Source organism: Leptonychotes weddellii, chromosome 9 (assembly GCF_054177405.1).
Source record: "Leptonychotes weddellii isolate Sample4059 chromosome 9, ASM5417740v2, whole genome shotgun sequence".
NCBI lineage: Eukaryota > Metazoa > Chordata > Mammalia > Carnivora > Phocidae > Leptonychotes > Leptonychotes weddellii.
This window is the reverse complement of record NC_138377.1, coordinates 123,408,447-123,431,380: the sequence shown is the minus strand read 5'-3', so window position 1 is coordinate 123,431,380 and position 22,934 is coordinate 123,408,447. Positions and strand designations below refer to the sequence as shown.

General features: G+C 41.0%; 1 protein-coding gene across 1 annotated transcript in view; it reads left to right on the top strand.

Annotated features, from left to right (window-relative positions):
• Window positions 1–590: 590 nt before the first annotated feature.
• HDGFL3 (HDGF like 3) overlaps window positions 591–22,934 on the top strand; it is a gene marked incomplete at its 5' end in the record, with an annotated part of 27,376 nt that continues 5,032 nt past the window's right edge. Inside the window, 4 exons of the mRNA XM_081831892.1 lie at window positions 591–670; window positions 6,172–6,310; window positions 6,648–6,806; window positions 10,736–10,882. Of these exons, the coding sequence (XP_081688018.1) occupies window positions 591–670; window positions 6,172–6,310; window positions 6,648–6,806; window positions 10,736–10,882 (525 nt within the window). The remainder of the gene's footprint in view (window positions 671–6,171; window positions 6,311–6,647; window positions 6,807–10,735; window positions 10,883–22,934) is intronic.

Below are 22,934 nucleotides of genomic sequence, written 5' to 3'. Positions count from 1 at the left end.
CTTGATCTCAGGGTCATGAGTTCAGGCCCCATGTTGGGCTCCACGCTAGGGTGGAGCCTACTTAAAAAATAAAATAAAATAAAGGTAATTCTAGCTTAAATGGGTGGAGAGAGAAACTTGCAGTAGTCTAGGCAAGAGTTGATAATTTTTAATGACAATATAATATTGCATTGAGTTAATTTTCTATAATCTCTATCGTGCAACACATGTTTCTGGGTGTGTGTGTGTGTGTATAAAAATTCACTGTCATCTCCAAAAAGTGCATCTTTTTGGGTTTTTTTGTTCTTGATACTCTTTTTAATTATTTCACTAGGACAGATTCCTAGCAGTAATTCTGTTGAGTCAAAGGAAATGAGTAGTTTTGGCTCCTGATTATGTATTATCATAATGGTTATAATCAATTTACAGTGTTACTCTCCATGTGGTGGGCCAGATATGAACTTTGGAATCATTTGTAAAGTTCAAAAAAAAAATTATTGGGATTTTGATTAGAATAATTTTATTTTGAAGTTATCAGAATAATGTTTATATCATGTTTATGCTATTTTACATGATTTAACTGAATATTTAATAACTAAATTTATCTTTAACAGATTGATGAACTCCCAGAGGGAGCTGTGAAGCCCCCAGCAAACAAGTATCCTATCTTCTTTTTTGGCACCCATGAAACGTAAGTCAACAAAACAGCTTAAAGCTTCAGCAGCTCTAATTTGGATCTACTAGACTACAATGTTTATACCTGATCTATGACATTTTATATGTTATTAAAAGGATCACAATTATATAAAATTACCAAGCTTAATAATGTATTTTTCTTAATGTGAAGATTTTTCACTCATTTTGCTTTTGAATGTTATTTCTGTGTAAATGTTGGACATCACCCAGAATCTCCTTTAGGACACAAAAGGGTAGTCTCCTTACCACTCCCAGTAATTTCTTTTGTTGCTCTTATATATTTCCTTTCTAGAGAAACTTCATTTATATTTCATACAACAAAGTTATGTTGTCTCGGGTTCTTTTCAATTTGTTGAACCCTGAAGCAAACATACCAACTTAATAAGGTTTTAAAATTGTATTGGTTAGACTACAGGCTAAACTACTGAATAACGGAACCTGAAAATACAGTGTCTCAAATAATATAGAAAATTCTTTCTTTCTTTTGAAACAATCCAGAGATAGGCAGGTAGATCAAGGTGGGTAGACTACTCTGCTCTAGGGACCCAGGTTCCTTCTGTCACATTGTCCTGCCATTTCCAGGAGTGTTGCTCTTGTCTGCTTACTTAAAAACAAACAAACAAACAAAACGGGGCTCAGCAGCATCTGTGCATCTTCCAGGTAGAGGGAAAGGGGGAAAGAAAGAGAAAACATGAAGAGCAGGTAACTTCTTTGTACGGAAATAACAAGGAAGTTGCATGTATCACTTACACTCACACTCATTGCAGTGGCAAGAACTCAGTCATTTGGCCACATGCTGCTGTCAGGAATTGGGAAACATATCCTCTAGCTGGGCAACTCTTAATGGGGAAACAATTGGAAGGAGTACACAGTAAAAATGTGTATGGTCAATCAAGCAAGGACATAAATGGAATAGGAATTGCATGTGTGGGGGTGCCTGGGTGGCTCAGTCATTAAGCGTCTGCCTTTGGCTCAAGTCATGATTCCAGGGTCCTGGGATCGAGCCCCGCATCAGGCTCTTTGCTCAGCGGGAAGCCTGCTTCTCCCTCTCCCACTTCCCCTGCTTGTGTTCCCTCTCTCGCTGTCTTTCTCTCTCTCTCTGTCAAATAAATAAATAAAATCTTAAAAAAAAAAAAAAAAAGGAATTGCATGTGTGGGGGAAAGCTACAAACTGTCATGAAATTTTACAACTCTTCAAATATAGGATCCTCCCTTGTGTTCATTTGAAAGAGTAGAGCCAGGCGTGAACTTTTTCTTAGCTTGCAGTCTCTGCCTGTCTGACATTTTCTTCATTTTTATCTGGAAAGAGCTAGCCACAGGGCGCCTGGGTGGTTCAGTTGGTTGAGTGGTCCACCTCTTGATTTCAGCTTAGGTCGTGATCTCAGGGTCATGAGATCGAGCCCTGCATTGGGCTCCATGCTCACCGCGGAGCCTGCTAGAGAGTCTCTTTCCATCTCCCTCTGTCCCTCCCCCAACTCATGTTCTCTCTCTTTCTAAATAAAAATAAATAAAATCTTTAAAAAAAATAAAAAAAAGAAAGCGAGCTAGCCAGGAGACAGAAGGCCCCTAAGACATATTTATTTCTTGGCTTCATGTGAGAAATAATTGTTTCTTTCAGAAAGTTGGTTTTATTTTCTTTTGTTGTTATCTGATAGACACTGTGTACATACTATGCACCATGTTTTCCTCCATAGAGATCGCTAGAAAGCTTGGACATGTTTTATCTGTAACAAGTGCAAAGGGCTTTGTGATACATATGTTTCTATTTGCCCCATTCCTGTCTCCAGTTTACATCTATATCATTATTGTGCTTTTTGTCTAGGACCTATTTCCAAATGATTGGATTGTATTCCTGGAACCAGGCAGGATTTAATAAACAAGATTATCACATTTCCAGTATATAGGACAAATCAACCATTTACAACATTATGTGGTCACTTTTACTTACTTACTAAACATTTTCTAGGCATTCCTGAAAGCGCTACATAACTAAAGAGTTTCCACTTGGTATATTGCTGGTGAACGTAACAGGATCATTTCAGCGAACAGTGTGAAGGGTTTCACAGAGCTGTTTTTTACAGCATCCTTAATAGAAGCCAATGGCATCATTCCAAGGCTCAATTCAGTAAACCCAGTTCTACCACGGAGCAGTATAATATCGTCCATATGTGGGTTTTTTGCTGGTTTGATCATCCAAAGGTAGATTTTGAAACATCTAGAGGAAAATGAATTTCACAAAACCTGCCATAAGTTTGTTTCAGCAGAGCGTTTCTTAGGTATTGGGTGTCCCTGAACCTGAGACTGTATGCCTGGGCAGGTACCTAAAGTTCAGCCTCTCTGTGGAGGCAGAGATCATGTAGGGGTTGCTTACTCCTGTGGACACAGTGCTTAAACATGGTAAGTGTTTAAAATAATAGCTGAATGGATGAATTAAAATTTAATTAAATTAAAATGAAATAAATGAAAGGGAGAAAAAATATATGAAAGGTGAGGAACTTAGCAAGAAAGCTGTGTGCAGGTCAGCCAGAGGAGCACCCCCACGCAGACTAGAATTTTCCTCAGAACATCGACTTGAATTTACTCTAATGCCCAGACAGATAGGTCATTGGAGCCCCCAAATTCTTCTGCTCCATATTACCACCCCAGCTGTTTTAGCCTGGACACTTTTCAAGGCAGCCTTGGCCAGGAGAAAAAAAAATAATATCCTTAGAGCATGGAGCTTTGAACAATTTTATTTCTTGGCCTACACTTTAAGATTTGTGAAACATGCAGGAAAGTTAACCAATTGGGAGGAAATTTGATTTGAGGAAATATCTTTCTATAATCTAGGAAAGAACAAGGTTATGTATCAAAAATACGTTGTTTTAGAACAGTACATTCAGGGCTCTTGTTTTTGGCAGCGGCTGCCATGGCCATTTGAACCATTAACCCTGCCTCAGTAAAGTACAGGCAAGCTCTGGTTAGCAGCAGTAACTGGTGGGAGCCTCAGCAGCTTAGCCCATAGTTAATTCCTACACGCAGAGTCAAATGCTGGAGAAAGGTCAAAAACCATAGTCTAATACCGCGTGACAAACTTTTCGAAAAGTAAAATGGACATACCCAAAGTCCATTTCTTTCTCATGTTCCATTTGTCATGCAAGACAGTGACATGCCTTTGATTAAAATGTCCAGTAACCTAATAAATTATGTCTGGATTCAATGAGAGAATCATGTTGACCAAGCAATTAAAGGTCAAGGGAGTTTTGGTGGTTGGGCTCAGAAAGCTTCCGCAGGTATTTTTATCAACTTGAAGTTTTTGATCAGCTAGGCAATGAGGAATCAGTACTAAGACCCAGTCAGAAAATGGAATTTAAATATATATGTGTGTGTGTATATATATATAAATATATATGTATAAAAATATATATATTTTGGTGGGAAGCAAAGTTTATTGAGCAATAGCATCAAGCGATAGTACAAAGCTCCTGAAGAGGGAGGGAACCCGAGAAGGTTGCCCAGAAAATGGAATTTATGAAGATTAACAGTAAACTGTTACCTCACAGTCCCAGAGCTTTTATATCTCCAGCTCAGACCTTTCCCCTGAGTTCCAGAATTACCTCTCCAACTGCCTACTTGACCTCCTCACTTGGATGTCAAACCAGGGTTTCAAACTTAACATCTCAAACTGAGCTTTTCACCTTCAAGTCTGGTTCTCTCAAAAATCTTTCAGTTCAGTAAGTGCCACCTCTGTTCTTCTCATTTCTCAGCCTGACACCTTGGAGACAGCCTCACCTCCTTCCTTTCTCCCACACGCCATCTCCAGCCCATTGACAGTCACGTTGGCTCTTTCTTGAGCGTGAATTCAGAATCCAGCAGCCCCTCACCCATTGCACCGCGCACACCCTGGTCCGAGTCACCACCATCCCTGTGGTGGGCTGATTTGTCTCCCTGCTTCTACCGTAGTGCCCACTTCCTCAGTCTGTTTCCAGCACAGCAGCTAGAAGGATCCTATTAAAACACAGATTGTCACTTCTCTTCTCAAACCTTTCATGGTTGCCCGTCTGTCTCTGAGCCTCAGTAGCAACCTTCAAGGCCCCACATAATCTGCACCTCCCGGTCCCCTCTCTGACCTCCTCTCATCCTGCTGTCACTCTAGGCACGCTGGCCTCTTCGTTTCTTCAACACAGCAGGCACCCCCACCTCGGGGCCTGTTGTACTCGCTCTTCCCTGGGTCTGCTGCCCTCTCCCCCCGGAGACTGCATGGTCTGCTTCCTCACCTCCTGTGCTGTTTCGATGCTCCTCTCTCAGGGAGGCCTTCCATGATCAGTAGATCTTAAATAACCAGATCCACCCCCAGTCTTGCCATCCCCTTCTCTGCTTTATTTATGTTAGCACACAGTACTGTGTTTTTTCTTCTCTGTGTTTGTCCAAACCCTATTCGCACTCCTAGAATGTGTGCTCCATGAGGGTAGAGATAGTTGTCCGTGGGTTCCCTACAGAATTCGCCACACCTCAGCAGTGCCTGACACGTTATAGATGTTCCGTCAGATTTGTCAAATGGAAGGATCTGTGACTCTTAGTTTGAAATGTAAGCTTCTTGGGTGTCAGCCAGGGTGTGGGCCTCTACCATCTCATTCACCAGGTTAATATGTTATAGGTGATAATGCTGAAGAGACTCTAGTTTGAATGCTCAGATCTTTTAGCCAGTCCCAGGATTTACTCGAACTCATTTCCTTTTTCTGGTTATGATTAAATTAGGATAAAGTTTAAATTGCATAACATTCTATTTGCTATATCTGATTTTTTTCTTATTTGTGCCTCATTAATCACTAATACGATTTTTTAATTTATAGAAATAATAGTGAATAAATATACTAATGTGATATATAGAGTTAAAATCACTTTTGTAATCCAGTGTTTATATTTTTACTATAAATCTCACAAAACCTTACCAATGGAAGGTTAACATAAGTAAGTCTTAGTTTAAGATGATGATTTAAGTGGTCAACGTTTGGACATCTTTAACACTATGTGTGTAACTAAAAGTCAGTTTTAAAACAAAAAAATAAATTGGTAATTTAAAAGTAAAATAAAAGTACCACAGTCTAGAGTTGCTGGCTTATATAGCCAGCTATCCAGTTTTCCTGCCTAGAAGCATATGTATAAACTTTTTTTAAGATTTTATTAGAGAGCGAGCAAGAGTACGAGCGGGGAGTGTCAGAGAGAGAGGGAGAGGAAGAAGCAGACTCCCCACTGAGTGCATGAGCCCAACAGGGCTCCATCCCCGGACCCTGAGATCATGACTTGAGCCAAAGTCAGACGTTTAACCGACTGAGCCACCCAGGCGCTCCATATATATGTAAACTATTTTATGATATGTGCCCAACTCAGAGGGTTTATATATACTTTTAGTTTGTTTACTAAAATATGCTGTGATACCTTAGTTGATATTGATATTAAAAATAGCTTATATTTGAAGGTCAAAGTGTCAATTCTATTTCTAATATATCTCTGCAGTGCATTTTTAGGTCCGAAAGACCTTTTTCCATATAAGGAATACAAAGACAAGTTTGGAAAGTCAAACAAACGGAAAGGATTTAATGAAGGATTGTGGGAAATAGAGAATAACCCGGGAGTGAAGTTTACTGGGTACCAGGTAATGGTTTGCTTCATTGTTAGATCTCATTTCTTTGGTTTTTAACTCTCTTTGGGGTCTTTCTTACATGTCCTTTGTACTAGTAGTTACCCTCCATCTATTTGAAATCAGAATTCTTTTTAACTCCAGTAACATTTTGGATTAAATGTAATTCTGTTACTCAAGAGGGTTCAAATCAAGTGGTCACTGGAAAATTGAAGTTGACAGTCCTTTATTTTGAAAATTTTAAGAGTAAGCTGAACCCTTTCAGATTAAAATAGAATGATTCTTTTCACAGTCTGTATTCTTTGCTATGTTTTTCAAAAATGTAATTAGCCAATATCTTGCTATTTCCTAGGCAATTCAGCAGCAGAGCTCCTCAGAAACTGAGGGAGAAGGCGGGAATACTGCAGATGCAAGCAGTGAGGAGGAAGGGGATAGAGTAGAAGAAGATGGAAAAGGCAAAAGAAAGAATGAAAAAGCGGGCTCAAAACGGAAAAAGTCCTACACTTCAAAGGTGACTGAGAACCTTTTCCATTGTTATTAATGTTATATGCATGTTCATTAAGGTTTTAGATTATTCTTAATTCATTCCTTGGGCGCACAGAAGTATCCTAGTTCTGTGGACCTCTGCCTCTAGAGACCGTAAGATAGCCAAGGGGAATAGGACAGGTAACCTTAGATGTGAGGGCATCTTCAGAGCTGATCTGGCACTGAAAATACCACTTCTCAGTTGGAGAAGGACTGTTCTTTCATCAAGGGTACAAGAGTAGGTATGCCTCCTACAAGAACCTCCAAATGAGCTCTGAAGAATTTAGGAATATAGGAGACTCAGTACCATTCAGGACAAGTCTATGTCAATAGATGTACTCTTAATCTGTCTTTCTGCTTTAAAGACTGTGTGAATAATAAATATAAATTATGAGGGGGCTCTGAAGGCAATGAGTGGGAAGAGCATGTGGTTCAGATAGGGTGGCCAGGCTTTTCTAAAGAGGCAAAGTTTATACCGAGGGCTGAAGAAAGAGCAGGGGAGGAGGGCTGGGTGGGGCAGAGCAGCCAAGATCCGAGGCAGAAAGGGTCTGGCATGTCCTGAATTGAAAGAAGACAAGCATTGTTGGGGATCATGACCAAAAGGGAGAGGCAGACAAAGGCTCAGTGATGGAGACTTGGGTGCCACATTAAGGAATTTGGATTTATTCCCAATGTGATGGTAATTTATTGAAGGCTTTAAACAGAGGAGTGACATGATCCTAGATTTACACATTGAAAGTCTAGGTTTTTCATACAGTAATTCAGACATGCAGTTGAACAGACTATGAGATTGTGAAAATTGTTCACCTTTAGAAAGATGGGCAAGATAAATAGATCTTTGAAGACCAGAAATTGGTACAGGTTTCACTATAATTGGTCTGTCACATGATTGAATACTTGGATAAATTACTTCCCTTTAGATTCTGGTATTTAGTGGCTGGACAGACTTAGGCAACTCCTTAAAAACCAAGCACCAGGAGTTGATTGGATTATCAGCATTTTATTTTACGATCTATAAAATCCACCCAACTAGCATACAGGTGAAATTGTATGATTACACATTACTTCCCGTGCACCCAATGAAAAACACGGTATCTGCCTTGGATGGGGATAAAGTTTGCAAATCACAACAAAGTAATTGGAATTTTCGTCGTCAGACTGTATCTTTCAATGCATTTTTTTAAGCTGAATTTTTTTTTTAGTATTTTGGATTTCATTTAAATACCCAATTCAGTTGATATTTTTAATTTATGATTTCCTGCTGAGCTGTATAATGTGTTGTACCCTTTTGAATTACCTAAGCTACCTGAGGTATCTGAGGCATTTGATTGTGGATATGCAGCTTTTCAACGTCATTATTTCCTCGTTTGTTGTGAAGACCGGAAGTCATGGGGCTCAGACCTGATGTGGATATATAATTTAAAGCAGTGAAGGGGTAAAGACAAACTTTACTTACTAAGGTTTATCTATTTTAGATTAAGGGATCATCTTTTTTTTCTTCTTTTCCTTCAAGATCACAACTTCCATGATCACTTAAGAACCATGATTTTTAAATTTCTTTGACTTTTTACTGTTTTATTTATTGTCAAGACAAATTATGCACAAACACAAAAACTTTGGAAATGCATAAATGATTTTTTTTTAAAAGATTCCATTTATTTATTTGACAGAGAGAGAGATAGCGAGAGCAGGAACACAAGCAGGGGGAGTGGGAGAGGGAGAAGCAGGCCTCCCACTGAGCAGGGAGCCCAATGCGGGGCTCGATCCCAGGACCCTGGGATCATGACCTGAGCCAAAGGCAGACGCTTAACAACTGAGCCACCCAGGTGCCCCACACATAAATGATTTTTAATTTTTAATATTGACTGAGAAACTTAGCACAGTGGTTCTCAAACTTACATACGCATCAGAGAGCTTGTTAAAACACACATCGCTAAGCATCACTGCCTGAATTTCTGTTTGAGTAGGCTTTGGGTGTGGGGTCCGAGAATTAAATTTTCAGGTAAGGTTGATGCTGTTGATCTGGGAACCACATGTAGAGAAGCACTTTCCTGACATAATCTCCTTTCTCCTTGGCTTCCCAGATGTTTCCTTTTTGTTGAATATGGTGATCTTTTTTACACCTATTTCTTAAGGTTGAATAGTCTTCCTTTGCCACTGAAAACCAATGGTTCACAAACTTTTAACTACATCTCAGTCAAAAAGCAGATTTGAAGGAAGTTATGTGTGTATCTCTTTGGCAGTAAGTATATGGATGATTCATATCTGAGCCATAACAGATACTGGAAAATTACAGGTCAGAATATTTTGCACGCATGTTACTTACTGTATAAAGTAGGGCAAACCAGAGAGCCTCACAAGACAGTAAACTGGTGATGATGCTAAACCACTAGTCATCTTAGTTACAAAAAACAAAGGTGGCAACAATTAGACACACAACCAATTCAAGACTACAGTGCTGAAACAGATGGAGGGTCCTTTTCCAGAATCACAAGAATTGCCGTGATCTTGAGTTTGCAGCACAGTAAGAGCTTTGCGGGGTTACCAAATCTCGCTGGGCAGCCAGATTTCTTTAAGTACTGAATGTGACTCTTGAGCAGAACTTCAGTAGTGCCCTAATTCTGGTCCACGTGCCAGACTATGGTACTTACAGATATGTCACTGTGGGGTTGCTCGTTAGGATCCTTGGTGAGCATCGTGAACTTTAGGGAGTTGTGTATTATTACCTCTAAGAACTGTAGGCCAGAGACTATTATTTGAGAATTACTACATAAAGCATTTACTACATTTCAATAATTATACTGTATTTACTAGAAAAACAAAAAGTAGTATGCTTTTTGTATTGTCATACTTGATGTTAGCTTTGACTGTAGACATTCCACATTTGGATGATTAAATCTCTGCTTTTCCATCCTGTAAAAAGTAAAGATGACCTCATTTTTTAAACTGACATTTTGAGCTTGGTTGGTGGTTTCAGTTAAGTAAAATAGAAGCAATGTAATTACATGCTCTGTCACATAGCTAGAAGATATTTTCTCTTTGCAAGTTGTATTTAAAATATTGATTGTCTGAGGAAGCTCCAATTTGCTAGTTCATTTCTGGAAGACCAGAAGTGACATGGCTAAATCAGTTTTGCCTCAGCTCTTATTTGCCATGTGCTTAAAGATTCTTAAAATTCCTGAGAGGACATGTTAGTGAAATGGTACATTTTACTTTCTTGCACAGCAGGGCCGGCTTTTGATCATTTTAATGCTGTTCTGCAAAACAACTCTGGCTGTAAACTAGAACTCTATTTTCATCTTCCCTAGAGTTCATCTTGATTTCAAAGGCAAGGTGATAAGAAAAAAGGGCTGGTTCCCTCGGGCCCTTCAAAAACCATCCGTAATTTAAAAGATTAAAGTTCGTTTCTATCACATGGTGATATAAATGTTGTCTGCTCTTAACCAAAGAGCTTCAACAGGTACCTTAACATGAATATTCATCTGTTATCTTAGATAATTCACCTCACTCTCTGGACCTGAGTTTCTACCGTGAGATGCTGGGGAAGCCTTGTAGCTCTGTAGCCTCCTAAGGTGGTGCCGTGCTGTCCACCCAGCTATCATTCACCCGTTGGCAGTGCTCTGGGGACATGACTCTTTCTTTTCTGCTTTTAACATTGTGCTGCTGGAAAGAACGAACAGGTCATCGAGTACACCTGTACCTCCTTTTCCAGCTGGTTACACTGAGGCCCAGTGAGGTGGCTCGGTCTGTCCCAGGTCGCCTGGCCCAGCCTCCACACACCGCCCCCTTGTACTGGTCTGTCCTGCGGCGAGCGCCATGACTGGATGTAGGTCAACCACTTCTGCGTTTCTTACTTACACTTGTGCATTGGAGTTGTACTCTTGACTATAATTTTTAACTTGTCCGAACGTTTAGAAATCCTCTAAACAGTCCCGGAAATCTCCAGGAGATGAAGATGACAAGGACTGCAAAGAAGAGGAAAACAAAAGCAGCTCTGAGGGCGGAGACGCTGGCAATGACACACGGAACACGACTTCAGACTTGCAGAAAACCAGTGAAGGGGTAAGGACGGTGTGCGGTCACACTCACCTTCTAACCTGGAAGCCATGGTGCTTCAGAGCCAGCGCCAGTAAACCCTGTCCTAGCACACGGAGGGAGGCTCGCAGCCTCATGGGAGGGCCCGCACAGCGCCGGGGTGAATGATCGGCTGCCCAGGGTCTGAGAACACAAGACAAACGGGGGGCAGTGCACCTGCCTCTCAGTTTGGACTCTAGCAACAGGTCTCTCCTTTTTTATTTTTTTTTTAAATTTTTTTTTATTATGATGTTATGTTAATCACCACACGTTACATCATTAGTTTTTGATGTAGTGTTCCATGATTCATTGCGTTTAGCACCCAGAGCTCCATGCAATATGTGCCCTCTTGAATCCCCATCACCGGGCTAACCCATCCCCCGACCCCCCTCCCCTGGTCTCTTCTTTTTTAAACGGACTACAACAACTTGACAGTCTTTTAAAAAGGACGGTGTGAAATACTGAAATTATGAAATGCCATCTCAAAATTTTACAGCTGTATTTCTTTTATCATAAGACGGCACGTGCCATTCAAAGTAGGGGATTTCATACTGCGGCTTCTTTCCTAGAAGCAGTTTGTACTTTAATGTACCCACAGGGACTTTAAACATTTAGGTATTCCAACAATACGTGAAGACTGGTATTTAAAGTACAGAAGGGGAAGACTTGTCCACTTTGAATTTTGTTAACTCTATTTTAAAGTGTAGTTGACGTACAGTATTGTATGACTTTCTGGTGCACAACAGTGAGTCCGTATCTATAGACATTACTAAATGTTCACTGTGATAGTCTGGTTCCAGTCCATCATCATACAAAGTTACTCCGATATTATTGTCTCTATTCCCTATGCTGGACTTTGCATCCCTGTGACTGACTTGTATAACTGGAAGTTTGTACCTCTCAGTCCTCTTCACCTAGTTCACCCACTTCGCCCACTCCTCAACCCCTCCCTCTGGTGGTAACCAAAGTCTGTCTCCTATATCTGGGACTCTGTGTTTTGTTTTGTTTTGTTTGTTTTGTTTTGGTTTTTAGATTCCACGTACAAATGAAATCGTATGGTATTTGTCTTTCTGTTTGACTTGTTTCACTTACCATAATACCGTCTAGGTCCATTCATGTTGTCACAGATGGTGAGATCTCATTCTTTTTTACAGCTGAGTAATATTCTGTTGTACATATACACCACATCTTTATTCATTCATCTATCAATGGATACTTGGGCTGCTTCCATATCTTGGCTGTTGTAAATAATGCAGTGAACATAGGGATGCATGTATCTCTTTAAATTGGTGTTTTCATTTTCTTCAGATAAATACCCAGAAGTGGAATTGCCACTATTTCTAACTTTTTAAGGGCCCTCCATACTATTTTCCACAGTGGCTGCACCAGTTTGTAAACATTCCCACCAACAGTGCACAACGGTTTCCTTTTTTCCACATCCTTGCCAACACTTGTTACTTCTTACCTTTTTTATTCTAGCCATTCTGACAGGTCCGCAGTGATATCTCACTGTGGTTTTGATATGCATTTCCCTGATGATGAGAGGTGTTGAGCATTTTTTTCATGCGTCTGTTGGCCATCTGGATGTCTTTGATCTTAACTTTTGTTAACCTCTGTTAACTTAAAAGTGTTCGTGAAGGCACATTTTGCCCCCGGGCATTTTCTGTTAGTCTTTTCTCTATGAAGACTAATTGGATAGTGGCAAATCATTTTGAAACAGTAATCCACGAAATACATTATTATTATTCTTCTTTGAGATTCTGGTTTCAGCTGAGTGCTTGACTATTCTTGTCAGTACTGTTTACCTCTCAACTCCTCCTTCATGCACTTATCCAAAATTACTCCCCATTTATGATTCTGATTGTTCCCTTATCCCTCTTAGCCACTCAGCTTTACTCTGTCCTCTACGTGTCGTTCTTCTCTTGACCTCTTTCCAGTAAAGAGTCCTCTATCGTTACCTTTGCTGGTAGTCCTCCTGGGAACCGTCCTGTTAACAGTCACCAAAGGCTTGAGTACCTGACTCGTTTGATTTTCTTTTTATCCCACCTGCTGTCTTCATGCCAGCTGGCTTCAATGTGCATACAGCAAAACACTCACAACTTGTCTCCCTTTATGACTCCCTTCTGTCTGCCTTTCTGTGACAGAGGAAGAGATGGTCTACACCCGTACTGCTCAGAGTGTGATCTGTGGGCAAGTAGCATCAGTATCACCTGCAAGCTTGTTAGAGATGTAGAATTCTAGGCCTGACTCCAGGCCTTCCGAATCAGAGTCATTTTAATTAACCACCACCCCCCCCAGGTCACTCATATGCATATTAAAGTCTGAGAAGCATTATTCTGCACCTTTCTGTTACCAGGGTCCAGAGTATCGTCTCCTCCTCCTTCCTCCAAGGCCTCACCCAGTCAGTGGTCACCTGTCATCCTCTACCTTTATCTTCTTTTCCCTCTGCCTAGAAATAGTGTCAGGCCTCCCTTCCCCCCACATATCCCACTCTTTTCACTTTTCTCTTCATCTCTAAACTTCCTGAAAGAGTTCTCTTTCCTCCAGTGTCCATTCCCTCACCTCCGCATGCCTTCCTCCATTGCACTCTCGTTGCTTCTTTACCATTTCACAGAAACTGCTCTTGTAAAGGTCCGTGGCGATCCTCTTATTGCCAAATCCAGGGTTGTCTTTAGTCTTTATTTTACCTGTGCAGCATTTAATGCCACTAGCCACCTTCTCTCCTGACTTTGCCTCCAGGTCACCAGTCTCTTCTGCTTCTGCATCCAGTTCCTTCTCAGTCTCTTTCTAGAGCTCCTTCCTTCCATCTGTCTTGGCATACTACTATTCTGAAAGCTTTCCCTGTGTCCATCTTATCCACTCTCATGGTTTCAACTATTAATATATTACTGATGACTTCCAACTCTGTATCTCCTGCATTGTAGACCCATTTTTCTAATGGTTAATGAAACCATTTCAACTCAGATACCTTGAACACACTTGAGAAAAGAGTTGCTGTTGGAAGTAAGCAACAGCTGCAGACTCGGAGTGAAGGCTAACATCTTTACTGTATGCCGCATACTGTGCTGAATGCTGTCTGTGCATTGTCTCATTTAATCCCCACGCAACTCCCAAGACATAGGTGGAGGTGTTCTCTCCATTTTGTACCTGGGGAAACTGCGGCTGGAAAGATTGGCCCAGGGTCACATAGCTGGTAAGAGCCTGTATGTAAAGCAGGAGCCTGAGAGCCATTCATGTATTCATTCAGTCATTCTTTAAGTTGAAGTATAGTTGACACACAATGTTGTGTTAGTTTCGAGTGTACAACATAGTGATTTGACAAGTCTGTACTTAACGCTGCGCTCACCACACGTGTAACCACTACCTGTCACCACACAGCACTATTACAATACCATTCACTATATTCCCTGCTGTGCCTTGTCCCGTGACTTATTCATCCCATACCTGGAAGCCTGGACCTCCCACTCCCCTTCACCCATTTTGCCCGTTCCCTGACTCCCCTCCCCTCCAGCAACCATCAGTTTGTTCTCCGTATTTATGGGTCTGATTCTGTTTAGATTCCACATATAAGTGAAATCAATGGTATTTGTCTTTGTCTGACTTAATTCACTTAGCATAATACTCACTAGATCCATCCATGTTGTCACAGATGGCAAGATCTCATTCTTTTTATGGCTAAGTAATATTCCAGTGTGTGTGTGTGTGTGTGTGTGTGTGTGTGTGTGTATCTTTTGGTGCCAGTACCATACTCTTTGATTAATGTAGCTTTGTAGTATATCTTGAAGTCTGGGATTGTGATACCTCCAGCTTTGTTCTTCTTTCTCAAGATTGCTTTGGCTATTCAGGATCTTTTATGGTTCCATACACATGTTAATATTTATTTGTTCTAGTTCTGTGAAGAATGCTTTGGTATTTGATAGGGATTGCCTTGCATCTGTGGATTGCTCTGGATAGTGTGGACATTTTGAGAATATTTGTTCTTCCAATCTGTGAGCATGGAATATCTTTCCATTGGTGTCATCTTCAATTTCTTTCATCAATGATTTATTGTTTTCAGAGTATAGGTCTGTCACGAACTTGGTTAGGTTTATTCCTAGGTATTCTTTTTTATTCTTTCTGGTGTAATTATAAATGGAATTGTTTTCTAAATTTCTTTCTGCTACTTCATTATTAGTATGTAGAAACAACAGATTTCTGTATATTAATTTTGTATCTTACAACTTCACTGAATTCATTTATTCTAACAGTTTTTTTGGTGGAATCTTTAGGGTTTTCTATCTGTTATATCATGTCATCTGTAGACAGTGACTGATTTACTTCTTCCTTACCAGTTTGGATGCCTTTTTTTTCTTGTCCAATTGCTATGGCTAGGACATCAGTACTACATTGAGTAAAAATGGCGAGAATGGACATCCTTGTCTTATTCCTGATCTTAGAGGAACAGCTCTCCGTTTTTCACCATTGGGTATTAATGAGCTGTGGGTTTTTCATATATGGCCTTTATTATGTTGAGGTATATTCTCTCTAGACCCACTCTGTTGAAAGTCAGATCCTTTTATTTTTAACCCATTTTTTTTTTAAGATTTTATTTATTTGAGACAGAAAGACGGAGCATGAGCAGGGGGAGAGTCAGAGGGAGAGGGAGAAGCAGACTCCCCGCCAAGGCGGGAGCCTGACATGGGGCTTGATCCCAGGACCCTGGGATCATGACCTGAGCCGAAGGCAGACGTTTAACCACCCAGGTGCCCCTTTAACCCATTTTTAACAATATATTTGTCATATACAAAAGAATGTATATGTAATATAAATATAAAATAATAAACATATTCTAAAGAGTATCATTGACCCTACCACTCAACCCAAAAACTAAAACAGAACACTAACTTGCATCTAATTACATATTCTTCCCTTGTCCCATCTTATCACTAGTGTATTACTTTGTTTCCTTTTCAAAATTTTAGTTCGTATCTAACATACAGGTATATAATTAAATAATACATTGTTTAATTTTGTTCATTTTTGAGCTTTTTAAACAGCAGTGACATTCACTTACTAGTTTGCTTCCAGGAGTCCCTCACATGGTTGTGCACAGAGTAGCTTGTTAACTCTCCACTGCTATGTAAGACTCAGCCTTATGAATACACCACACTTGATTCAGTCTCCTCTGGATGGGCATGTCGGTTGTTTCCAGCTTTTTGCAATTATGAACTAACTGCATTGCTGTGAACATCCTCCTATTCACCTCTCTGTGCACATATGCAAGAGGTTCTTTAGGGTATGTACACGAGAACTGGCCATGCCAGCTCATGAGCTCATGGTTTCTAACTTCATAAGAGAATGCTGAAGGACATCCCTAAGTATCTGGGCCAGTTCACACTCCCACCACCAGCGTACGGATTTCCTGTGACTGACGTGTCATTGTCAGACTTTTTGCCTGTAATCATGAGTGTAAATTACAGTCTTAATTGCATTTCTTTGATTAATAGTGAGGTTGAGCTTCTTTTCACATGTTTATCTACTACCCATGTTTCTTCTGGGCATCTTCTTGATTTTGTATTTTTGCCCATTCTCCTATTGGATTATTTTTGGTTACTGATTTATAGGACTCCTTTACATATTCTGGATTCTAACTAGTATGGTTGGGCATGTGCATTGTACATATCTTCTCCACATTTGTAGCTTGTCTGATTTTTTTATACCTTTTGGTGAACAGACTTTCTCTATTGTAATCAAATGTCTCAGACTTTTCTTATGGTTAGCATTTTTTTTATTATGTTATGTTAATCACCATACATTACATCATTAGTTTTTGATGTAGTGTTCCATGATTCATTATTTGCATATAACACCCAGTGCTCCATGCAGAACGTGCCCTCTTTAATACCCATCACCAGGCTAACCCATCCTCCCACCCTATGGTTAGCATTCTTCTGTCTTGTTTAAGAAACCTATCCCTTTCCCAAGATCGGAAAGATAGTCTCCTGCATTTCCTTTTAAATTTGTAAAGTTTTGTTTTTAACATTTAATCCATCTGGAATTGATTTTGGGGTATAATATGTGGTAGGATCCTGTTGCCTTTTTACCCACAGCGTAACCATGGGAACGAGCACCATTTATTAAATTGTTCCTCTTTTCCTCTCTGACCTGCAGTGTCATCTGTCACAGCCATGGCTCGCTCTCTGGGTTCTCTGTTAATGTTCCTTTGGTCAGTACCATACTTTTATTAGTTACAGCAGCATATAATGAGTCCCGATGCCTCGTAGGGCTAGTAGACAAATCTTAAACTTCTTTTCAGATACTTAATAGCCATGGTCCAAGATAGAAAGTCAAGAGGGGCTTTTTTTCTTGATGGGAGAATTTACAGCCCATGTGCTGGTAAGAATGATTCACATGAGGGATGATCACAAAATGATAATGTAGGAAAGAATTGCCAAAGCAGTGCTCTTCAGAAGACAAGGAGGCTTAATATCCAGGGCACATCTGGAAGGATTCCCTTGGTTCACCCGCTGAAGTGGGAGGGAAGGCAGGTAAGTGGGTAGTTAGGGTGAGAGCTTGCAAAAGTTCTCATCTGATTGCTTCTGTTTTCTTAGGAAGCGAGGTCAGCATTTGAGAGTGATAATGGGAAGAAGTGTTGGAAGTTTAGAGAGAGAGGAAATGGGGCAAAGTAGTCACTTAGAAGAAGAGAAGAATGAGTAGACTTGGGAAATGAAGTGGGATGCCAGGCAGCAGTGAGGGCTCACTTGTGGTTAGTGGTCATGATTTAAAGTGAGAACGGTTGTCGGGATGGGTGTGTGACCCTCTCCGGGCGTATTCAACTGTGTAACTACAGAAAGTCCGGGAATTGAATGTAACTAGAAGTGGGGTTTGCCCAGAGTACAGGGAAGGGGGATAGAGGCAGGAAATGGATTTGGTGCAAGGAAGGGAGGAGTTACAGTGATGGATCATTGAACCCAAAATATGTTTGGAAGGAGGGAAAAAAGGGCATGAGGAAAGGAGTGGGTCAGAGGATTTTTAGTATCAAAGAATTATTGGAGGTGGCATCCTAGCTAAAGAGAGATAGCTGGAGACAAGTGGTGATGGCAGAGTGGGACGTTTCATCAGATCATGGAAGAGTTGTGGTGGTTGCTGCTGTCCCGCAGGTGGTGCGGGTACTTGAGTGGGACATTTCACTGGGTGAGCACCGTCCATGGCACAGTTCCCCTGATGCCTGCCCGTAAAATACCAGACAGCCCCCAAGTTCTCATGACAGCCAAAAATGCTTCCATAACTTTGCCCCCAAAACAGTGACTTAAAACCATGTTTGCAAATGCACTTGTCCCCCCTTATCTGCAGGAGATACAGTCCCAGACCCCCCAGGAGATGCCTGAAACTGTGGGTAGTACGAACCCCGTATATACTCTGTTTTCACCGGTACGTACGCACCTGTGATACAGCTTCAGGTGTAAGTTAGGCACCGTAAGAGGTTAACAACAGCAGCTCATAATAAAATAGAACAACTGTAACAGTATTCTGTAACAGAAGTTAAGTGAAAGTGACCGCTCTCAAAATACCTCAGTATGCTGTGATTGATGAAGGGCAATGACAGAATGCCTATGAAGTGAGGGGAATGATGAAGCCCCTGTGACGTAGGCTACTGTCGACCTTCCGATGGAGGAAAGTCAGAAGGAAGATCGTCTGCTTCCTGATCACAGTTGACCAAAGAAAGTGAAACCGCAGATCTGTGGGGGATTCCTGTACTCCCAGGGGTTGAGAAACACTTGCCTAAGAACTAGCCATGGGGGATGAGTGACTGAGGTAGGGTGGAGGACAAGATCTCTGGAGGAGAGAAAATCAAGGCACTGAGAGGTCAGAGTTTTGGAACGACAGCCTACATGGAGAGACTTCCCAATCGTTATGATATTGAATGACAGTGTAACCCAGGGGGTCTGGAGGTGACTGCAGGCAAGAGGGGTGGAAGTTCACAGTACTGAGGTTCAAAGCTGGGAGGATTGGGTGGTCGGGCGAGAGCACAGAAGAGAGGAGGAACAGCTTAGAAACAGTGGTGACGATCAGGAAGGACACCTTCCCCACCTCTGGGCCGGTCGTATAAGAGCCGTGGCAGAGAAAAGAGCTACCACGTGAAGGCTGCAGGAGAAGCAACAGCACAATCCCCAGGGAGAACCAGGTTTCCGTTAGAACAAATAGGGGGCAGAATATCCGAGAAATGCAAGTTGGGAATATGGGAGATTTGCTAGTGGCTGACTGATTTCCAAAGGGCCTAGTGGAGGAGATCAAGGAATCTGGGTGGGCGCAGGAGAGTTTAAGAGATGAGGTCAAAAACTAACAGGGACAGAGCTGACTGGGGATGAGAGTCTAGGAAGTGACAGGTGCTCAGGAGCCCATCTGTGGTAACTGCAATAAGTAAAAGGCCATGAGGATAAGAGGTTTGATAGTCTCGAGGCAGATGGTGTTGAGGTTATAAGTATTGGTGAAGGAAGGAGAGAAGAGGTTCTTACGAGGAACCCACCGAGTTCTGGGGTCCCCTTTACTTCCAGAGGCTCTCTGACAACATCTTCACTCCTGACAGTTCGAAGCATGAAGCAGAAAAGGGCAGGCTCCAGAACACTTGGAGCTTCCCTTCTTGATTCATGGGGCTATGAAGTAGAGGTTACTAATCTTTATGACAGGAATACTGTGCACTGATTGGCTTGGGCCTGCTGTATCATTTACTGCCATGTAACAAATTACCTCCAGACACAGTGGCTTAAAATTCATTTATCATCTGGCATTTCCCATGGATCAGGTGAAACTTGTTGAGTCCTCCATCTCTGGGTCTCTCCAAAGCTGCAATTAAGGTGTTAGCAGGGGCTCAAATCATTTTGAGGCTCAGCTGGGGGTTGGTCCTCTTCCAAGCTCACTCAGTAGTTGTTGGCAGGATTTAGTTCCTCACTATCTTTGGCCAGAGGCCCCCTAGGTTCCTTGACATGTGAGCATCTCCCTAAGGCAGCTCCATCATGGCGGCTAGTTTCATCGGCAACGGAGAGCATGCTAGCAAGACCAAAGCCAGTCCTTCGTAATCTAATCTCTGATTCCCATCACTTTTTCCTCATCCTGTTCATTAGAAGCAAGTCAAAAGGTCCAGCCCACACTCAAGGGGAGAGGGCATTACACCGGGCTGTGAATACCAGGAGGCAGGGATTGCTGGAGACGTGTCAGAGAGCTGCCCATCCCTGAACCAACCGCTGATAACAGATCAAAACTGGCTTGGGCCAGCCAGCTTCTGCCCACCCCTGGATCTGGAGTCAAGTCCCCACACCACAAGGCCGCACGTAATAGCAGGGAGGAGCAGAGGCCGCTGGGTTCGCTGTAACTGCTAAGCAGTGTCCACGCTTTTATTCTTCCGACGCTGACCTATTTTCTTTCTGTAGTATGGGGATACATCCTTACGTCTCCCCATTGCCCTCAAGACCAAGTCCAGACTCCTTACTTCAGCATGCAGTGGCCTTTGTACTCTGACCCCAGTTTATCTGTCCAGCCTTACTTCTAACCATGTAGTCTCTTATCTTCTAAGCCAGTGATTCATCAAACTTTTTGGTCTCAGCACCCCTTTAATACTCTTATAAGTTATTGAGGGCCCCAAAGAGCTTTTGTTACACTATGGGCATTTATTTAATTAGGAATAAAAACTAATTTTAAGATATTTATTAATTTGTTGTAAAATAGTACTCATTACTTAATATAAATAACACATTTTTATGAAAACTGCCTTTTTCAGGAAGTGCTTTGAGAAAAATGACATTGCTTTACATTTTTTTTTTAAAGTTTTTATTTAATTTTTTTTAGCAACCTCTACTGTACCCAGCATGGGACTCGAGCTCACACACTACTGAAAGCCAGCCAGGCGCCGCATAATGTTTTGCATTTAAAAAATTTCTTTAATGTCTGGCTTAATAGAAGACATCAGGGCTCTCATACCTGCTTCTGTATTTAGTCTCTGGCGATATGTTGTTTGGTTGAGGTATATGAAGAAAATGTGGCCTCACATAGATATGTGGTTGGAAAGTGGAGATACAAGTATTTTAATAGTTTCTTCAGATTGTTGCGAATGTTCTTCTTTGATACTACACCAGCTCTGTGTAAGTGGTACTTTCTTAAAGGTTAGTTGCAATGTGCAATCTGAACTTTCTGGATTCTGGTAATAAAGTCCATTGGACTGTTGAATAGCTTTTACCCATTTGGAAAATAGTGGCTCCCTGAGTTATTTGGGTCTTCCAAATATTTCATTATAAAGTATTTTTAATCACATTTTTAAATATCAGGTATATCTTGTCAGAAAAATCCTTATTGGGAAGTCTTGATCATGGAGGATTAAGTTTTCCAGAGTTCTAAGTTTCACTTAAAAGCTCAAACTTTGTCGTTGGCAACAAATACTGCCAGTTGTCTTCCTTGATGTAATAGGTTCACTTCACTTACTTTGAGAAAGCGTCTGATAACCATAGTTTATCTGTCGTCATTTTGTCAAGGGACAGTGGTTGGTGCTCCACGAAAAGATCCTATGACTTTTGTGTTCTGGGTATCGTTCAGCTTGCGTCCACCCACAGCCTCTTCGTGTGTCTCGCATTCACGTGCCTCAGGGGAATCTGATTGCATTAGTCAGCCATTACCTGACCCGAGGGCGGCCTGGCACAGAGCATGGCCACCAGCACAGAAGGAACCACTGCTGGCCGCTCACTTGGAAGAGACTTCCAGGCTAGTAAATACTCCGAGCACCATGTCCAGGATATATACCATTATGAATTAGCAAGGTAGTTTTTGATGCAGAGATGCAAATAGAGTGATGATGGTATGACAAGTTGAAAAAATGGATTTATAATTCGCTTTTTATAAGCACCCATTTGACAATACCTTGCTGAAAGACCCAAAAAAAACCCCATGTCCTTAAAGTTGTGGTCACATTCTAGTACCACCTTTACTTTGTTTGGAGCATTAATTCTATTCCAAGGCTGCTATGGGACCATCTGTCCCAAAAATGTTCTTCAGTACAGTTTGAGTAGTTGTTACTATGAATGTTCTACCAATGTAAACACAGATTTTATTGCCTTTCACATTGATATTAATAAAAAGACGTTATTAAATAAATTTGTTAACAATTTTTCGTTGCTTTAAATGGGTGTCTTCCTCCTTCACAAGGGAGGAAAATCCCCCAAGGTCTGTGAGTATAATCATATCTAGTATTTTTATGTGTTAATAAATAATTAAGAGTCACTAGTTACTGCATTTTGCAGGTTCACAGATTTTAAATGTGATTTTTATTATTTTTTTTTAATTGACTTTCTTATTCTGGTAGGAACAGAACAGGTTGTAAGAGAAATTTTCTGTATTTCTGCCATCTTGAGGTTTAGTAACTTTTCCTATTTGAAGTCCTGGAATTATTTATGTATGGTATACTGTACACTATAGATTTGGACCATGTATGTGAGCACTCCTGAGCTCACAAGCAAGTTCATTCAGTTAGCAAAGGGAAGAATGGAAGCAAGCTGTTTTAGGAAAAAATATTGGGGCCTGAGTTCCCTCTTTCATTCATCCCTTGAGAGCATTAGGGGGTGGGGAGAGTAATGTATTTGGGTTAATGATGAAAAAAACAAAAACAGCATCCCTCTGAGGAAATGTAACCTGATACAATTTAAAGTAGGACCCAGACTGAAACGGAGTTCTTTTCGGATATGGAAATATTTTGTCACACGGTTGCCATCTAAATTTTAAAAGAAATCTAGACTTCCTTTCTTTTCGTACATCTTGATTTTGTTAAATCTTGTATTTCTTTGAGCCATATGTCCCAAGTAATTAAGTTATAAATATTACACAGAAAGAAAAAATTATACAGAATAATTTGCACACATTCCAAATGCTTTTTAAATTTGAAGCAGCTTACCTTTCTTTCTAACACCACAGTCCTCACAAAGATGGGTTATTTCAGTTTCTCCAGTGACTTTATCCCAGCAATACACATTGTCCTGAGCTGTATGAGTGCACACTGCTGCACTCTGTCCCTGCCAGACAG